The 20,751-nt window shown below is 36.0% G+C and overlaps 1 protein-coding gene across 1 annotated transcript; it reads right to left on the reverse strand.

Moving 5' to 3' along the window:
- Positions 1-1,150: 1,150 nt before the first annotated feature.
- On the reverse strand, positions 1,151-20,295 carry LOC150081477 (uncharacterized). The gene is made up of 9 exons (XM_090380216.1): positions 20,184-20,295; positions 17,213-17,267; positions 16,275-16,422; positions 12,384-12,546; positions 11,552-11,606; positions 9,240-9,351; positions 8,923-9,085; positions 3,385-3,430; positions 1,151-1,271 (listed from the first exon to the last, which is right to left on the reverse strand). The coding sequence occupies exons 1-9, from the start codon at positions 20,293-20,295 to the stop codon at positions 1,235-1,237; spliced, it is 891 nt and encodes a 296-aa protein (XP_090236342.1). The 3' UTR covers positions 1,151-1,234.
- Between the last annotated feature and the right edge of the window lie 456 nt (positions 20,296-20,751).

Consider the following 20,751-nt stretch of genomic DNA (forward strand, 5'->3'; position numbering starts at 1 on the left):
TGTACATCCATTCAAGATAACGCCTTCTCAGACGAGAACACCTCGACTGCCATATCGATCCCTTTTAGTGATGTTTGCAGGGTGTTACCGTCTGCCAACCTCTCGCCAGATTAGCTGACGTCCAGAATCGTTGCTGAGACTGAATTTACTCTCATCAGTAAAGAATACCTTAAAGATTTTGTGGTTGTAACCTTTAGAAATCGAGTTGTTCCTTAAGTTGCAGACCAGTATATTTTGAATGAGTGATGTAAGTAATTTTGGAGTGTCTCCCTCCCAGAGGAAAGTAGTTTCAACGTTGCAGGATCATTTATAGAATCGAAAGCTGCTTCGAGGTCTACATAGATGGCCTAGTATCCCTATGTAGATCTCGGAATTCATGGTTTTCCAAAATAATCAATGGCACCAGACCACACTATGGACAACAGTGCCACATCATCACGCTGCCTCTTTCAAACATCATTGTTGGGACACTATAATTCGCAGATAACTTTTTCCGTGCATTCGCCACACCCTGCACGACCATCAGACTGCTAGATCATGTACCGTGATTCCTCACTCCAAAGCACAGATTTTAATTGGTCTACGGTACAAGAACAGCGGACCTTACACCAAGCTAGACGGCCTTTGGCATTACCCGGAGTGTAGTGATTTATAGACATCTGCACAACCGTCTTAACCTATATTGGTAGCGTCCTGCGCAGTGGCATATATCCAAGTCAACTCTCTGAGGACACTTTTTGTTGCTGCGAAAACGCCTACTTGCGTTCCCAGAGGAAACTTCTCTAAAAGCCTTCTTTTGAGGCTTTTAGTGACGGTCTGAACACCAATCTGCTTCCATTTGCAGATTACATAGTCAATTGTCGACCTATGGATCTTCCTTGCCATTGAAATGACACCTACAATCAGATTGCTTATGTGGCATCCTATTATCATTCCGTGCTGGGATTCTGTTAACTCCATAGATAATTTCTATGAAGTATTATAATACAGTGAAAAAGTTGCTTTTTATTTTAACATTCGACTAGATAGAGCGGATGACGTTTAAGAAGTGAAATGTATCTGTTGTTTCCCCTTCTTGCAGCTCATCTTAATTGAAGACAAATTCATGAAACATTTGTGGCTATTTTATACAATTAATAAAAGAGACCAGTTCAGTGCTAATTCATTTATTTATATTCTTTCATTACAAAAGAATTGTACACTTGATTTTCATCTTTGCACGTTATGGGACATTTCAGTAAACGATGCATCTTCCGGAACTGCACTGGAACCTAAATTTAAAAGTGGGAGAGATAAAAAAAAATATACCAAATGATATATCGTAAGAAACTTAGTGAACATTTAAAACTAAAACGTAATTTTGAAAGAAGAACATCTGAAAATTGGAATATGATTTCTTTCAATTATAAACAGCATGCTTTAACAACAAACTGCAAGCCAAAATTAAAGCTTTTATATCATAAAACATTCAACAAAGGAAACATTAATTTATTCTCTAATGCTGTGATATCTCGCCTTTGAAATTTTGAAAAAATTTCAAAATTCAAATTATGAAACCTTATTGTTGTGTTAAGAATTGTATGAGTCCCAAGCAATAATTTTTGCTATGTTTAGTTTAGTTACATATTTTTAGATCCTAGTCATGATTACAGTTTCGTATTGTTTTCAAATCGATGCTGCTGAGCATACTAACTTATGTACCATCAACCTTAAATTCTATCAAAATGAATAAAGACACTGCTAACTTTCACGGTCGGCGTTATTTTTTGCTAAACAGCTGATGACTCTGAAAAACCACTTCGCGTCTTACGGAACAGTTTCCGTTGCTTGCCTTCTCTCTGGATATTTCAGTGGGCATTGTTTTGAATAAAATATCTCTAATTCCATTGCTATATATCAATCCAATTCGAACGCTGAAATCAGTCAATGTCCCTGCACAGTTCGGCTCTTCCTCAGCTACCCCGTTTTATTTCTATTCTCTGAAATAGTCGTCCTCCTCTTGTATATTACTTGGATCACAGTCTACACAAGTTCAATGTTAATGTTCAAGTCGAATGTTAATAAGTATCTTTTGTTTTCATAACCTTCGGTTTTCATAACCACAGTGAGTATTAGAGTATAAAATTGCTGATGATAATTACTAGAATATCCGTGGCGAATATATCGGCAAAACTGATTCAGAGAAGAGTAAAGATTAATATCGAAGTAATTACAAACACCTTTCCCCGGATCTCTTCGCTGCTAGAAAAGGTGTCAACGACACAAACGCTGGTGAAAATACGATTTCAAAATGTTTTCCATTCCAGGTATGACTATATCGTTCTTTAAAAAAATTACAATTATTGCACAAAAATCATCTGGACCTGGAAACTGCTGCGTAACGTTGTCCATGAGCAAAAACGGCAACTTTATTGAAAGTTTGACCCTGAAATTTGTTCATTGTGATTACAGAAGCTAAGAAATTGTCTTCTCTTCGAAGTAAACGGCAAAAGTTAGTTTCACACGGTGCTAAATAAATTCTGGGGCTTTTAAAATCGATCGGAAATTTTTTTAAATTCTGAATTTTACTGCTAATAAAACTTATTGCAAAAGGAATTAAGTCAAATACGTGTTCATTCTTTGATTTTTTCAAGTTCGAAGAGCATTCAGGACAAGGGGATATAAGCAAATTATTACAGATGCATATTATAGATCGCTAATCAACATAAAACGTTATTCTCTACTCATTTCTTTTTACCTAGTTATTATGTAGCCAGTCCCACTTTAAATTAACACAAATCTTCCAGTAACGCAATATTTCATAGGTATTTTATTCGAGGGCATCAATTACTCTTTCGCTAAATGCAGAAATTTCAAATTATTTATATTATTTCACTATTTGAAAGTCACAAATATGTCCTGATTATCAGCACATAATAATTTATTGGAGTTTCTTCCTAGAACAACACCTTTAACCCCACAACTATTCTCATCACCCTTCTCTGTACATTTCGAGCAATTTTCACAGCCATCCTAACATTTGGTTTTAAAATCTGTAAGCAACACTCAAAATGTGCCTGACCATTATTTTTCAGGGAGCCTCATCGAAGTACTTGAGAATCGGATATTTCAATATGCCGGGGCTTTGAGTCGATTCTCCACTATGCAACTACAAAAATTGTCTGTGCGCGTACTCTCACATAAGGGTATTCGTGGAACTAAAGTTGCCAGTTCGCGAGTAGCCGTTATTTTTGGTTTAACTGAGAACTCACGAAACATTGTTTCACGTTTCCAGTAAAGTGGGTGATGCTAGACAGTGTTTATATACTGACATTTATGCTGTAAGTGATAATATTTGAATTACGAATGGCAGTATCGTAGAGAAAAACAATACGAAATACTAACCTGCGTAGAAAGGATGGTTCGCTCCCGTCGGTCTGGCCTTTTATTGCTGAAAAAAAAGAAAGAAATATATATATATAAATAAATAAATATATATGCTTAGATGTCTTTATTAGCATACAAATCAAAGTAATCAATAATTGTAAAAATCTAATCTTAACAATTTACTTTCGTTTATATTGATATCAGAGGGCAGGTATTGGAAACGTACTGAGGATGATCTTTTTTTTTTTTTTTTTTTTTTTTTTTTTTTTGGTAGTTGTTGGCGCATCGGCTTCTGTGGCCATATTGCACCTCCCAAGGTTTTTGCAGTACTTTGATCCAGCCCGAGGCGGGACTCGAACCCGCGACCTTTGGGTCGCCGGGCAGGTACTTTACCCACTCGGCTAAGGATGATCGCACTTTGGTGGTGTAAGGGCCGTTGGTGTGAGGGTAGACATGGCTTGTAGCACCGGGGGGGGGGAGTAATTTAGTTAGTAAATTGTAAACCCAACACCTGATCATCAGTGTTGTGTTTACAATCGCGAGGAAAGAATTTCTTTCCGTTTTGTGAATTTTGTAAAACTGGAAAACGTGGGCATGTGGTAACGGAGCTTATTCAGCAAGTTTATTATTAAGCAAGGTATCAAGTATTCTGGTAATGGAATACATTACAGACGGCCAGAAAGCCAAAGACGAAGCAGCTGTCGCAGATTTGGAGCTAAAGGGATGTGCGAGGAGCGATTATTATTCGCATTCATTACGTTGCAGTCAAACGGTGCGCAGTGAAAAAGGTCCAGAATCGAATTCTGTGAATGACAAGAACTTTTATGAGCTTTTTAGACTCCATGGCTGAATTAGTCGATCTCAGGCGCGGATCGCATGGTTTCCCTTCCTCGGATTCGTTACTGAAACAGGTAAACCGACCAGAGGGCCCACACGCATTACAGACATAATGCATAGCGGTAGATGAGTTAATTCTCGTGTCGTCCTAATATGACAATTTTTTTGAAGAATTTAATTGATAAAAAGAGGTGTTAACAAAGCAATATTTATAAAGGTTAGGCCAAGTAGATGCTGTTTGTTGTTATTTGGTTTTTAGGAGCATTAGCAACTTAGGCCATATTGCTCCGGGAATATGCGGTGGTCATTCCCTGAATGCCTTTCCGCATCCTCCGTATTTGGTGGTGACGGGTTCGAATCCCGGTCTAATCAAGAAGCGTGTGCTACGCACTGCTGCTCCTTCCCACCTGGCTACGGAGGCGCTCCAAGTAGATGCCGAATAAGCGTGATAGCAAGGTACACTTATTCGCTTAATACAGCATACTTACTAAAATATACGTACACTTTTTAAAGCATATACAGAGGGTGGACAAATTAACGGAACACCTGATAGGAGTTACAGGTACGCACTAATGTGCTGTTGTTCCGCCCTTTGCTTTTAAAATATATTGTATTCTACATGGAATAGATTCGAATAAAGGGCGAAGGTAAAGAAAGCCTGCACGAGAAGCACGCAAAAGTTCGATGAAATTTACAGGAAACGTACTTTGCCGTAACGGCATTTGTATTGTTACTCGCTCGGTACACAGATGGTGGGCGTTATCGGCCAGGGGTAGAAATTGAATCCCATGGGAGATTGAAACCCTCCCGAGTGGAGGATTTCAATATATTCCATGTAGAATACAAATATGTTTTACAATATGGAGGGGGTAACCTGACCTTTTTTCTTTAGAATCACTGGTGGAATAGTGGATAAATTGTTTATTAAGAAGAAAAAAAAAAGACAAAAGCCCACACGAGAAGCACGGCAAGCTTCGAAAAAGTTTAGCGGTGAAACTACGTTACAAACATTTTTTACGACGCCAGAACTTCCAGTATGACTCTGTTCGTGATTCAATTAGTTAATTCAATTCTTCTTCTTTGTCTTCGCCTTTTCCCACGTTATATGGGGTCGGCATTCAATGTTACCAATTCACACTTTACATCCTCTTCTTCTCCTCTAGTTGGATTAACTTCTTAACCGGAACACATCTATTGGTTTTGGCATAGTTTTTACGACCGGATGCCCTTCCTGACGTCAACCCTCACCATTTATCCGGGCTTGGGATTTAAGCTGCCGATCTACTAAACCTGCCGCAGCCATATAAATGGAGTAGCTCTTATTCAGTGATGAAGCTTCCTCGTGATGTCGCAATTTAATAATTTTACGCAATTTATGCCGATAGTTAATTCAATTAGTGATTCTAAAGAAAAAAGGTCAGGTTATCCCCTCCACTTGGGGAGGGTTTCAATCTGCCGTGGGATTCAACTTCTACTCCAGACCGATAACATCCACCGTCTGTTTACCGAGCGAGCAACAATACAAATGCCATTACGGTAAAGTACTTTCATCGGTAAATTTCATCGAACTTTTGCGTGCTTCTCGTGCAGGCTTTCTTTACCTTAGCCCAAATAAAGCTTGAACTGTTTTAATGAATACCAATAAATTACTCCCCAAACCGCTGTTGATCCTCCTCTTCTATGTTTGACTATTGGAACAAGAGAGTCAGTCAGAATGATGCGCTTCGTTTGGCATTCGCCAAACGTACTCTCCCAGATGTTGGTGAAAGTGTGAATGATGATTCTTATGAGAATGTGCCGTTTCCAATATCATCAAGTTCCCAGTGTTTGTGTAGCTTCCACCATTGCGTCCTCCTTCTGTATTACCATCGGCAAGAAGAGGCTTGGCAATAGTGGCTCTGTCATACATTTAAGATCTAGGACTGTCTTTCCGAGCTGTTTTCTAGAAACAGGATTGCTAGACATTAAGTTCTACAGTTATTTTTGAGGCAGTAGTTTGATGTGTTCGGGCTACAGTCCTTTTCGGTGTTCAACGGTCTCTTTCGTCCTATCATATTTTGTTATTTTGTTTTTCCATTCTTGGTGAGTGCAGACATCACTTTCGATACTGTCAGGTCTTCGCGGGTGCCACAATTGTATCGTGACCGTCCTCTTCATCCCTCGTGGATAAGACCCGGATTCGAATCATGTGGATGACACGAGCAACTTTAATGGGTTTTTTGACTCCGTGGCTGAATTAGTCGGTCTCAAGCGTGATAGCAAGGTTTCACCCGCAAACATCTGTGGTTTTTCGTCCAGCAAAAAAGCCAAATCGACCAGAGGACAGAGAATTTGCAGACAAAATCACATCGGTATACGTAATAACTTATCGGGTGACCTAATGTAATAGTGTTTTCGATACGGTTGCTCTGGATATATTAAACAAATCAGCAGGCTTAGTCACCCTTTCTGCTGCTAAACATGCACTGACGATTTGATCTCTTCGGGATTCAGAGAAGTCGGTCAATTTCTTCATGTATACTTTGATATCACCTCTAAATAATCATGACTTTTATAGTTTTTCGTGGTGTCACTTGCAAAAAAAAAAAAAAAAAAAAAAAAAAACAAACTTAAAAGTACTACATGTTCATAACTACACCATACGGGTTTTAAAAAACTACTACTTTTATATCGTTTCTGTTATTTTGCGCACTCTTGTAGCTTATTATTAGAATACGCTTGCAATCACAGTACACTAATTTGCAATTATGCAATAATAGTTCATTTAGTTCTGCGATAATGCTTGCAGTAATGGTACTATTATTCTATTTGACATCTATCTGGCCTAACCTTTATAAAAAAAATTCAAAATCAGTCCCTATTATTTATTATTATTGCTTGCATATGGTTTACTACAGAAACAGAGGGTCCGCTTCGTAATCCCTTTCCTCTTAATTTCGGTGATCGAGCTTTAAAAACTATTTAAATTGGGTGGTGTACAATGTATACTGTTGTGCAATATACGTTGTGCATAGTTAGCTCACTTTTTCTTTATTGTTGATGTGTACTTCGCAGATTCGCAGTGATATATTGTATGAAATTTATCAGCATAAATAATTATTCTTTTTTATTCTGGTGGTATTTCACCCATATACAACATAGCTACATATTCATTATGGTAGTGGAATTCGTCTTGGAAGTGGCCTTTGTCCATATATCCGTTATAATAAAGATGCGTCAATAATTACTTCCTGAACCACCTTTATTAAACTGCGAAAATACTTAAATTTTATGTTGTATATAGGTTGAAATACTATCCGAATAAGAAAGAGAAAAATATGTGTTTGTGTGTAAACAAAATAATTTTCGATCCAGACCTTCTGGTTTGTTATGCTTTAGAAAGTTATACCCATCCTGCTTGGATAATAACAAAGTATTTCATTAATATCGAAATATTAGTAAAATAATAAGAGGAGTTTACCTCAATATAGTGCGTAGAACACTTCCTTATGATACCATCCAGAAATTAAAACGGAAAAAACAAAAAATCGAAAACTTACCGGTACATTAGAGTAAAATATAAATAATTAAATAATCAATTTAACACAATTCAAATCAATATAAAACAATTAAAAATCAAATAAACGCAATTAAAAGACAAATTAACGCAATTAAAAGAATAACGAAAAAATTCAAAACGATTTTCCTTCCTGAAGCTGACAACGCTTTCCTTCCTGTGATTTCATTCCGTATTTTCATTCCTGTGATCACGACATACGGTCGATAAGCGTTGTCAGCTTCAGGAAGGAAAATCGTTTTGAATTTTTTCGTTATTCTTTTAATTGCGTTAATTTGTCTTTTAATTACGTTTATTTGATTTTTAATTGTTTTATATTGATTTGAATTGTGTTAAATTGATTATTTAATTATTTATATTTTACTCTAATGTACCGGTAAGTTTTCGATTTTTTTGTTTTTTCCGTTTTAATTTCTGGAGGGTATCATAACGAAGTGTTCTACGCACTATATTGAGGTAAACTCCTCTTATTATTTTACTAATATTATTATCTACGTAGAACATTGAGTAGTACAGCTCTGATTCATACTATCTAATTAATATCGAAATTAATGTAGTTTTAATCAGTTCCTCTTTTATTTAATTATTAGTTTCTTTGATTAAGCCTCAGCTATTCGCCTCATTTGTTTTAATTTTCACTTGAATTAAACTGCTTGATTGATTTGTATTTCTATTGGCTAAATCTCCAGATTAATTTAAACTGTAAAATTTTAATTCTTTAGCGCTTTGAATCGCTCTCCAGCCTTCCGATGACGTCCTGGATGAATGTTTGTATAGAATAAATAAAACTCGTAAAATTACTCTTCTTTACTTTCCTTTAACCCTTGTTGTTTTTTTTTTTTTTTTTTTGAACATTCATTTTTTCAATATATTCAGACAACACAAAATTCTGACCTCGCCGTTCGTTGATCATTTATCATTGCACTACATACGTTGGCTAAGTGTACAAGGCTTGCGTACCATTAGATTAATATTAAGATATATTAAAAATATTCAGTTAATCAAAATTTCATCGATAACGCACACAAATACAAAAATATTATATTCTTATACTGTACACCAAGGGATAATGCCTAATTATTAAGCAATGCCATTGTTTTGCGCAATAATTTTCTCAGAAATTTACAGGTTCTGTAAAGCAAACATAAGCAAAAAATGTTTACCTTCTCTAATTGCCTCCATCAATTTCGTCACTAATTCCTTAATATCACCATGGGTTTCCTTCGCAAGATCAACTAAGTTCGCTAATAGTTTTTCCAATACCTTACGGAAGAGACCAACACCGGTTAAACCTAGCTCATGTGCTACTTTTACAACAGTTATAACCTGTAAAACAAAGGAAGAAAACATTGAAATTACACACACACTCACTGATATATATAAGCAGTTAGCAAATTTAAGATACGAGTATCTGAAGTGTGTAAGAAATTAAATGAACGTTCTTTACATACCGTATTTCATAAATACATTTAAGACTTACTTTGTTGATGAACGCTTTTGCTTTCTCGCTGTGTTCTGCGAGGAGATCCTTGATTTTCTTGTACACGGTTTCAAAGAATTCTTTCACGTCTATATTCAAGGGAAATTGTACGCTGTGCAAAAGGAAACAAAATGTTATCGTTAACTAAATATATATTTCTTAGAACCCTAATGATGGGAAGTATAAACTGTATTCCAGAAACACTTACTGCAAATGTAAAATAATTCATATTTAAAAATACATATTTATAATTAGTCTGTAAAGCCTTTGTTCTGAAAATGCAGTACAATTATATATTGTTGTAATGTTTGTTAAGTGAGTAATGTACAAGTATCTTTACTAAATGGCCACTTTATTAAGTACACCTACCTAATAGTGTGAGTATGTTATCCCTCAAAGTAGCCTAATGCTGTACATCGTTGTGGCATGAACACACAAGCTGTCAAAAGCCTGCCACGGAATGCTTCTTCTTGATGACTCAGTTTGCGCTCACGGTTGTAAATTTGATGATCAGTTGCGGAACTCTAATCCAAAGAGCTTTTTCTGCCTTTTGCACAGTTTGATGAAAACATAGAGTGAATTCACCCCCATGTTTCTGGAACCAGTTCTCTACAATTTTGCCGTGTAAAAAAACGCATTAATGTTTTGGAAGAATCAGTACATTGCATTCGTAAGGAATGCACCTTGTCGGAAATAATTTTCTGTGGAAAAAAACTGTCATCCAAATGTTCCACTGTTATAAATGGGGGACTAATGCGCATCACGAAAACACATCACGCGCCATTAAAAACAGTTGTGTATATACTGAATCACCACTACCACTAGGTTTGTAGGCTTTGAACATTAATAGTTTCATCGATGAATACAATAATTAACAGTATTTCGTAGTTCCCCAGGCCTGCACCATCTAAATGCTTGTAAAACACGTTTGAATGGTTTAAAGGCTTGTGTGGTGCAGCCTCTCGCGATTTATCACCCCCCCCCTCCCTGTATTATTAATACCTGACAGTATTGGTTGTATGTTTTTTTTTTTTGCCTGTTCTTAATCTCATCAATTTTAAAATCATGACTTTGAATTCCTCAGACTAGTGAATGTTTTTTCAATCCTTCACTGTCTTTTGGCAGGAGGGAAATTCGGCTCTGTCGTCTGCTACATCGCGGGTTATCTGGTATGATTTTACGTTTTAAAATGCCTTTTTGGTTATCTTTATTGTACTGGGTTGTCATTTGATTGACTGTAGCCTTTTTCTTATCTTCTCAGTTCTTGTCAGTTTTTGTTGGCCTCTCTCTCATCAAAAGAGCTGTTTCCGACTACAAGATTGCATTTGGCTAAATTTTGTTTTGTTATTGTTTTGGTATATCTTCATATACCGAGAAACAGTCACCTTTGAAAACCGCATAAGAGTTGTATTTTACGAGTTATGCATAGCGATACACGTGCTTTGGGTATGGGTTTTCCAATAATTAGTGACGTGTGGCAGAAGATTTGGTGTGCAGTGTTTTGGGTAAATGCATCTCTTGCGTTTCCTACACACACGCAGGCACACACCAGAATGAATGAGGCATGTGACATAAATCAGAAATAAATGAGAAACTTCTATAAAGAGAACGCGCGCGCGCGCACACACACACACACACACACTGAATGAAGCAAGTGATATAAAGCAGATATAAATGAGAAACTTCACAGGATAGACTTTACGGATTAAATAAGACGAAGCCAAATGTATTTATGACTAAAGTCTTATGCTGCGAGATCTGTATAGCGTCATTGTATATCTTCAGTCGTGTTGTAATTTTAATTGAAAAGCATATCCTTTATGCATTTTTATGTTGCATTTTTTTATATGGATGGAAAGATAATTACTTATTTTTCGAAGAGCTTTTACTTTACAGAAAATAAATTTAGAGTTTTATTGATCTTTCGTAATGATTATTGTGCATGAACTGATTTACGGTCAGTCTTCTGTTTATAGTTAAGGTCGTCGCTGAATATAAAAGCCCTCTTTCGTAAAGTCTGGATTGCAATTTCGTTCAAAACTTTTAATTCCGAAAGGATATTGTTTCCATATCTTTTCGTATCGAATAAGGAATAATATTCGACGTGTTATTTAATCTTCTGTGTTCATAATTTTGTATAAAAGAATCTTCAGTGTCTGCTCAGACAATTATAAATTGTTCTAATAATTAAATAACTCTTAGGGAATTTTTTTTTTTTCCTTTTGAATATTGTGTAGGAGAAGATATTATGAATGGTAGTGACAGTGCTCTTATACTATTATTAAAAATGTAGAATATTAGAAAATACTCACGTTTCCAATTCATCAGCAGAATACAGTAGTTCACTCTCTTGGTCATCGCGTATAACTATAAGAAAAGAATAAGAACATATATTCGCTAAATTTGTAGACCTATACCCAATAATTAATATACGAGGATTATCGGTTTAGAATATCAATAATTTTCGAGCATTGAATTTATATAAAATGTTATTATCAGTTCCTTTTTATTTTTATCAAGTCTTCTCTCGTTGTAATTTGCAGATTTTTTTTGAGGGTGTGGATATGAAGGTGCCAAGTCCAGAGAATAGGCGCAACATAGCTGTTCGATTTTGTCCTAGAAATTTCATTTTACAGAGCATCGTGTTTGTGTGAGCATTTTCGTCTTGAATAATCCAGTTATTTCGCCATTAGTTCGAGTTCAGCTTTGCGATGCGGCTTCTTGGACTTCAGGTGCGAGCTTTAGAAACTGGTAGACAATCACTAATGTCTCAAGTGGGTTAGTACGAATAGGCCAGTTTATTTCTAGGTATCCCACATTTCATCACTGAGTGGTCTTCAAGTCAGAATATTCGAGGATTTAATTAGATTTACAAGGATTTTGATTACAGCTCCGATTCAAAAAGAAATGAAAATATCTCTCTCTCTCAGGTTCTTATTCACATTGTCTGATACTTGGCAAATAAAGGTATATTTTTCGAGTACCGTAAACGGATGCTTTACCATATCTGTATGTCAAAAAAAAAAAACAAAAAACACCCCAATATTTTATATATTTGTAATTAGTAATTGGATTATTTTTTGTTGAAACAGAATATTTATCTCGTTCACTACGGATTAAAAAGACATAATAATGAGAAATTACCTTTTTTCATTCCGTCTATAAAGTCTTGTAACATGGTTTTTACTTCCCCTTTTGCGCTTCCCATTATCTCGCTTAATTCGGCAAGTACTTTCTTCATTAAGTTTTTGATTGTTTCTGATAGCTTTACGCCTTCAACATGCATCTTCTTCATTATATCAATAGCCTGGGAATAAAAATAATAAAATAAGTTATTTTGACTTTTATGGAAATACATACTTTTGTTGTTTTTTTTTTTTTTAATCAATTTTGTTTATTTACAACCGTCGGTATGCGGAATGCATTTGAACCAGTGAATAAATTTGTAATAATTTAAGTCTTAGTAATTATCATCACCGAACAGCTTTTGTGGAATGATTGCTGTACATCTTAGTTTTTTTATTTTTTTGTCTATGGTTTGTTTCAAGCAGGGCCGCGTTAACGCTACGGTGAAACCGACCATGACCGGGGCCTCACCCGAAGAGGAGCCTCATTTTTAGTGTAAATATTTTCTAAAGCAGTGCTAAAAATTTCTAATAATAATAGTTTATATATTAAAGGGACCTCAAATTTAAATATGGCCGGTTGCCTACTTAATCTGGCCCTGGTTTCAAGAGAGGTCTACTGTGCAGTAACTACCTTGAGCTGTAAACTGTACGTGTCTTTAAGTTAGGCAATAACTGAAAATGCACTCATTATTTTAATAAATATTTAGAAAGGTGCCATTTCACAAGGAACAATCTTTCGCATAATATATATATATATATATATATATATATATATATATATATATATATATAGGAAAGGTTTCGCATATACATTTAGATTTTCTTTTAAAGCAGATTTTTAAGAAAATATCAAAATTAATATTTGTAGAAGAATTAGAGAAATTTACCTCAATATGATTACGTAAAACACTTCCGTATGATTCCTCCAGAAATTCATACGGAAGTGTTCTGCGTATCATATTGAGGTAAATTTCTCTTATTCTTCTACAAATATTGATATCAACGTAGAACGTATTGAACACCTTAGCTCTGTTATATAATATCAAAATTAAAACACTTTCCTAATGATTAATTAAAATTTTTGTATTACCAAGAATTGAAAATCCAGTTCCACCATGAACTTTGCTAAACTCCGCGTCAGGGTTGTGTCGGGTTTAATTTGTAAAGGTTATCACACTTGCTAGCAACAGCCATCAGTTGATTTATTTTCACTGTTCCTCTTAACTGATCAACCTTTGATACCCCTCAGAAGTTTTCAGTTTTTTTTTTTTTTTCCTTTTTAGGTGGTGTGCCTTGCAGATCTGAATGCAATATTCCAAATTGCTGTATCATTATCATGTTATACAGAGGGACAGTGATATCATTCTTCTTACTTTAAAAGCTGATATATCATGGATGTTCCCATGATATATACCCAGGAACACACACGTCTATATATATAATACACTTTAACTATGCAATAATAGTCAGCACCAGACGTGCCGGTGCTTGTGTCACGAGCACTGCTGTCCACTGGAGGAATGTTCGCGCACATCAGTGTCCAGAGTATTTTGAGACTGGTCGAAATAAGAAGAAAACATCCAGTTAATGTAATTCCGTTGCTGGAGACATCATGTGAAAAAGCTGTTTACAGCTACAGTCGTCATCAAATGATAGCGTAGTACAACAGTGGTGCATATATCGGAAGCATAGATATAACATTGACGACCTCAACGAGTGTTCTCCTCTCATTATCTAAAGCAAAATAGCTATGGCTAGAGTGGACAGAATGACACCGACACTAAGTGTTGTGGGATGGAGAAAGGTCACCTCGTTCAACGACTCCCGTTTTTAGTTGTTGCAATCTGACGGCGGGACAGGGATATAGCGACATCAACACGAGTCGATTGAGTTTATTACACAAGGTCTTAACATTGCCGACGATGATTTAATGTGTCGTAATACTGCGAGTGATTTCTTAGCACATGTTACATCTCCTGATACCGCCCAATCAAATGAATATATCTATTAATGCCTGGCCCTCCTTCAAAATAACTTCTCTATAAGATGAATGCCTTCATGCTCACAGTTTTTCCTTTTGGTAAATTTTACTGACCTTAAGATGACGCATCATGACACAAAACACACTATTCGAGGATGGACTTATTTGCTGGAAACAGCCTCAAGATATTAACCAATTGATGCAGAGGACATTTATTCCTGAGAAAAGTTGTATCTGAGAACATCTCGAGGCTGTTATGCGGCGTAAATTAAGTGCTCTTCCATATTAGGTCGGTGCGCCCAATAAACACGCCACTCAGCGTATAATGCATGTAACATGCAGTACTAATAAGTAAAAATACACTGTCCAACCATTAATATCCGGACACCCCTCCATGGATGGGGAAACGGCTCCTATGCATGCAACACGTCACAGAAGCTGCTATAAATATGCACATTGGGCTTCGAACAATTGCTAAAGTGGGCATGCAAGATGACACGTTCACACAGTTATCTCAACAGTTCAATACAATTGATCACCTCAACAAATGCTAGGTGCCGATTAACATGGTATAAGGAGCGTGAATCCTGGACTTTAGAGCAGTTGAAAACAGTCCTATGAACAGAAGAGTCGAGGTTCAAACTCTACCAGCTAAACTTCTGGCATTGACAGTGTTCTGTTTCACACCCACAAAGTATACTGTGCGGAGATGGGGGAAATCCCCGTGCCGTTTGACACTAAATACACTCTACACTCCAGTCTACACTCTACCAGTCTGATGGCCGTTCCTGGATGTGGCGAATGCCAGAGGAACATTTCCTTCCTGATTATACCCTTCCAACAGTGGAGTTTGGTGGAGTCATAGGGCTCCTTTCATGGTTTGGCTTGGGCCCATTAATCGATATCCACAAAACCACGAGTGCTGTGCAATACCAAGACATGCTGGACAATTATACACTTCCAACATTATGGCAGTACTTCGGAGAAGGCCCATACCTGTATTAGCAAGATAATGTGCCATGCCATACTGCTCGGGTCGTAACAGAGTGGTTTGAGGACATGGGTGTGGAAAAGTTGGATTGGCCAGCCCAGAGGGATGATCTGAACCCTATCGGGCATCTTTGGGATATATTGGATCGTGGGGTACTTGCACGTCGAGATCGCCCAAAGAACAAGGCCGAACTAGAGGCGTTAAAGGCCAATGGAGCATATCACCTGACATTTATAAAAAGCTAGTTGAGAGTATGCCGTGAAGATTGAAGGCCGTCATAAAAGCAGAAGGTTTCAGCACAAATTATTAAATGGCACAATAAAAGCTCTTTTTTTTTTGTCTAAAGGTGTCCGGTCCGCATATTAATGGTAGGGCAGTGTATATGCAATATTAAAATATTTATAATGATAAAGATAGTTTTATTCTTAAACATAGAAAAAGTAATAGTGAGAGTTTTAAGAAATATGTAAATGAAATCTTATTTTAAGTAGTAAAATTCTGTAGTTAATTCGTAATTAACGTAACACGCCAATTACGAATTAGCTTAAAGTGATGAGTTTTAGCACTATGACGTGTTACGCAACCTGCGTGACGAAATAATGGCGAGCAAAGAAGCGCAGAGATATACAGTACAATAAAAGACATACACGTATTTGTTTCTGTACTCTGATACTTCTATGAGTATGCACTAATAAATGCAAAAGCAGATAACCTGGGATTATGCTTAACAGAATCTTGAAATTGTGAAAAGTTAAAACACTTTTCAGTATCCTGTTCATAAGAGACTGCATAATTCTGAGTTCTGATGTTCCTTATTTTCGATATTCACTGTGTAGTATTACTTGGTTGACGCTCACATGGTGTAGGATTTTAGGAAGATATAGTGGAGTTAAAATATTGAATATACAGAAATAATATCATATTTTAGAACTTACCTTCTGAATGAGAGGTTTAACGATATCTTTCCATTTATTAAGAAACTCGAGGAATTTTTCTTTCCCTTGGCTAAACAATTCATTGATTTTATCCAGTATCGATTTCAGAAAACTGTTATCTATGGCTAATCTCCCAAAATGTCTCGAACTACAAAAAAAAAAAAAAAAAATTCCCAGTAAGATATAAAATATTTATAATCCGTTTAATAATCATTTTATGTAGATCGTATGTATAGCTTAGATTAATTTTCAGCACTCACCTCATAGTAATCCGCTTAGCTGGTGGAGAGTTTTATCACATGCATAGTGGTTATACGATTCTAATAACTTACAGGGATTATGGGTTTAAAACTAAGTTATGGGCTATAAATTTTTTTTTAAGAAAGGAAAGTGCACCTTCCATTCTATGGTTACCTAATTAAATTAAATTAAATTAAATTAAATTAAATTAGATGAAGAAAAATAGAAGCTAATAGTCGCGCACGAGCGACTTTCGAGATTCCTCGTCTTCAGTTAGCTATAGTGGGGGGGGGGGATAGCGCTTGTGTTATATACGGGTTGGGTTCCCGAAATGCATTTCAGTGCACTTGGAAACTTAATACGTGCTAAATTCCAAATGGGGGAGAAATTGGTGGGAATCTTTTTGTTTAACACGTTGAGTGATGTATGGCGCTTAAACCATTCGATGACGAGGGCTTCGTTTTCAAGGATTTTGTAGCTAGAATTTAATTTAACTACTGTCATGGCTGAATCGATGAGTGGGTTGTGATTTTGAGATTGGACGTGTTGTGTTAGTTCTGTACTTGCTGAATTAGTTTTGAAGCTGATTCAGCTTCAAATTTAGCTTCAAAACTAATTCAGCATGTAGACAGTTCTGTGTGAAAGTTGCAATCTTAATTTCAGCGTTATTAAATCTACTGGTAAAAATTGGCACTCACATTTCCAGCTCATCAACATCGTACACTGCTGCACTTCCCTGGATTTTGGCCAAAACTATAAATGGAATAATATTTTGCTATTACTATAAATATAATTGGATGACAACATTTATACAGGAAGCTAACACTAAAGGTAATGACCCTCCCGGCAATATTTATTTTCAAAGCTATTTTTATTCTGAAGGATCGTTCTGTACTGTATAGGTGCATTCTTCCTGCCTCGTGCTGAATAAATCGTCTTCGAACAAGGTGATGGTGTTATAGCGGTCGTCATAATTGGTTGTTAGAACACATTTGGAAGCAGCTATGCGGGGACAGTCGCTCAGATTGCCCTGTCCATCTTCTCTGAATATTATGCACTTGCCTATGCAACCAAATGGCTTGCAGCCAATATCCCCATCTCTTGCATCCTTCGTAGTGTAAGATTTGAAAATCTTACAAAAATAAAATATTTTTTTATTAAGACTTTGAAAGTTAGTTTTCTTTTGATTCTTGCCGTTAATAGGATAAATGGGTAATATATGCAGTTTCAGAAATAAGAATTATTCTGGTAAGAGGTATAAAAATTAAAAGAGTAGCGGGAACGAAAACAGAGCCATTAGCTTTACTTCTGTTAAACCAGGGAACAGATGGAGGATACTATGACAAACCCAGCAGGGGGTCCGGCGCTACAAAAACAACTTAAGGTTTATGAGTGGTCACACACCGGAAACGTATTCTGTACAACACACACTAGTTTCTAAAAATAGACGCTATAGTAGCCAGTGTCACAATTTGTGGTTTTTTTTGAGTGCAATAGAGACAAGCTGTTATGAGACAGGAAGAGTTGTTTTGGAATATTCGGCCGACATCAAAGAACACATGTTAACAAGTTGAAAATAATAAAAGAGAGGGATATTGGGAATCACGTGCTAGTGCTACGGGGCAGGCTGAACTAAGCCTTCCAACAAATGAAAAGAAAGAAAAATGAAAAAGAAAGAGTGATTGGAAGAAAACACTGTGGGAAGGCGTGGAAAACTCCTGGAGAAAATTTGTGGATGGATATGGACACAAGAGTCAGAGAGAGAGGGAACAAGGAAGAGAAGGGGAGAGGAGAATTTTTTGAGCGGTGCTAGTGAAAGGGTGAGTCGGGTAGAGTTGCTTGAAAGATGATGAAGAAATAGCCGACGAAAAAGGTCGAAGTGGGGTTATCTGTAATGTAGTGAGTGAGAAATTAGGAGATGAACTGGAAAGGGGTAGTAAAAGGAAGTTCTGCAAACAGTGAGAATGAGAGAAGAAGATTCCCTTAGTCCCAGTCCACCGAGGAAGGCGATAATATCCTGAAAGCGGAGTAGCAGATGTGATGCCATATGATGATGCCCTGGAAGCTGTAAGATGTTGCCCTGGAAGCTGTAAGATGTTGCCCTGGATAGCAGAAGATAACAGCTCTGGATAAGGATAGGATAGAAAGCCCTTATGAAGACACCTGATCACAGAAATTAAGTAAGTGAAAGTTAATTTGAGAATACTGTAAGTTAAAAGCTAGAGAAAGGACTGTAGAGCGATATTTGGGGAATTCAATGATAAGAGCAAGTTATTTTTGAAAATACTGTAAGTTAACTGCTAGAGAAAGGACTGTAGTGCGATAATTGGGGAATTTAATGAATAAGATATGATTAGATGGGTGAACCAAATAGGAGTAAATTCTACTCTAAGGCAATTATGGTTGGTTTAGGCAGTAATTTGGAATAAGGAGGATAGTAATGTAGATGAGAAAGTTAACGGAAGGAATTGTAGTAAAAATAGAAATACTAAATGTGTGGAGATAAAATTTATGTATATTGCCAACCCTTAAAGGTGTGTTTGAATGTAATATTGTATTTTGGTAATCAAGTTCTGTAACTGATAATGGTTAAAGAAATATATAAGAAAGAGGAATAGGGAATTAAAGAATAAATTGGTAGTTATGATGATACATAAAAGTAATATGATCAATGATATGTTTAACTTTAATGATTAAAAAATGTTAATGACACCTATGAGGTATGATTTGATTGTGTTGTAATAGGAGCAGAAATAAGGTGAGCATATAAAGAGTGTAACTATTTAACCTGTGTATGCATAATGAGAAAGGTGAGATAAAAAAAAAAAGTCAAGTCTGTAAAGGAGCCTGTTAGATAGGAAGAGACTGTATATGTTGTAAGTACCTTGGTGTTGAAACAGTGAAATTTTATTCTTAATGAGATTTGTTTTGATTTAACTGTAAATATGCATAATAAACTTTTTTTTTTTTTTTTGTATAACATTTGTGTAGTTATTTGTTGTACTGGACACAAGCCTAACCAATGGGAATTAAACATATATAAGAGTTTCTCCCCTATGAACTTAGAATTTTCTGAGAAGTAAAGTCAGATGCGCAAGTGGGGAGATATTATAAAGGGGAGTTGTTTAAATAGGGGAATAAATTAAAATAATATAAATATAAATAATATATATATACACATTATAAACCCCCCCCCCCACAGTAGTCAATTATGGATATTTTCAATGAATCTGCTTCTCAAACACCGAGAATTCATTAATTCGAGAATTCCCATCATATTTGATGACTGCTACAGCAACACCACCTGTTAGAAAATGATGTCGTTAACATTACAAGAGGAATATCACAGTAGAACGTTACTTTTAGAACGACTTTTTGGTGTAATTTTCGTACTTTGTATACAAAGTACTTAATTATTGATTAGCAATTATTTAGAGCATAGTATACATTAAGAGCTTTTGCTGCTGTAGGCTGCAATATTTGTTCTACCCTCTATTTCCAGTTCTGCCTGGTGTGAATTTTTTTTTGTAAAAGTTATTATTGTCAGTACTTGACTTTCGCGCTTATATTGCGAAGGCTTTTATTTTTATGGTTACTTAATATCCGCTATTGGACAAACTTTTTTACTTTATTTTATATACTATATGATACCTAATAATGAAGACTTACTTTCATCAATCTTATCTAGGACATTCGTCGCGATATTTCTCAGGGGCTCTGGTAGAATTCCAAGCATATTTCGTATTTGTTGAGATAGCTGTTGTATCGGTTCTTGAAGCATTGCCAAAATGTTTTTTGGCATCAGGAGGGCCCAATTGAGCAGTCGTTGGAACTGAGGGTAAAAAGAATGAAATATCAGTCATTAGTCTTTATTTTTATTGATATAAGAATGCACACATTTTGATGTTTTTTTGAATGGGTTATTTATTCAACATTCGTTTTTGGTATCCACTTAAAGTAATGAATAACCCCGGAATACGTTTTATTAACCAAGCGTTCAATCTTTGTCATTTCAGAAATTCTATTTTGTCCAGTTCTGTCACCAATATATTCTTAACTCTCGTAGTATGATTCCCTTTTAAGAAATCATAATAATTATGACTATTTAATCACTTTTCCAGATTGATTGATTCTTTTAAAAAGAAGAAATACTAGCTACTACCTTAGGCCTGACGTGGTCAAGAGCGAGAGTGCATAGCATGCGTTCCTTGAGTGGCCGGGGTTCAAGCCCGTGACT

Source organism: Mastigoproctus giganteus, chromosome 8 (assembly GCF_048544385.1).
Source record: "Mastigoproctus giganteus isolate SK-2022 chromosome 8, ASM4854438v1, whole genome shotgun sequence".
Taxonomy (NCBI): domain Eukaryota; kingdom Metazoa; phylum Arthropoda; class Arachnida; order Uropygi; family Thelyphonidae; genus Mastigoproctus; species Mastigoproctus giganteus.

Coding starts and splice junctions, on each gene's coding strand:
- LOC150081477 (XM_090380216.1), bottom strand. CDS start 20,295: ATGCTTCAAGAACCGATACAACAGCTATCTCAACAAATACGAAATATG. Junction 17,268..20,183: donor CCTAGATAAGATTGATGAAA/GTAAGTCTTCAT, acceptor TTCCATTTATAG/TTTTGGCCAAAATCCAGGGA. Junction 9,352..11,551: donor TCTGCTGATGAATTGGAAAC/GTGAGTATTTTC, acceptor CCTTTTGCACAG/CGTACAATTTCCCTTGAATA.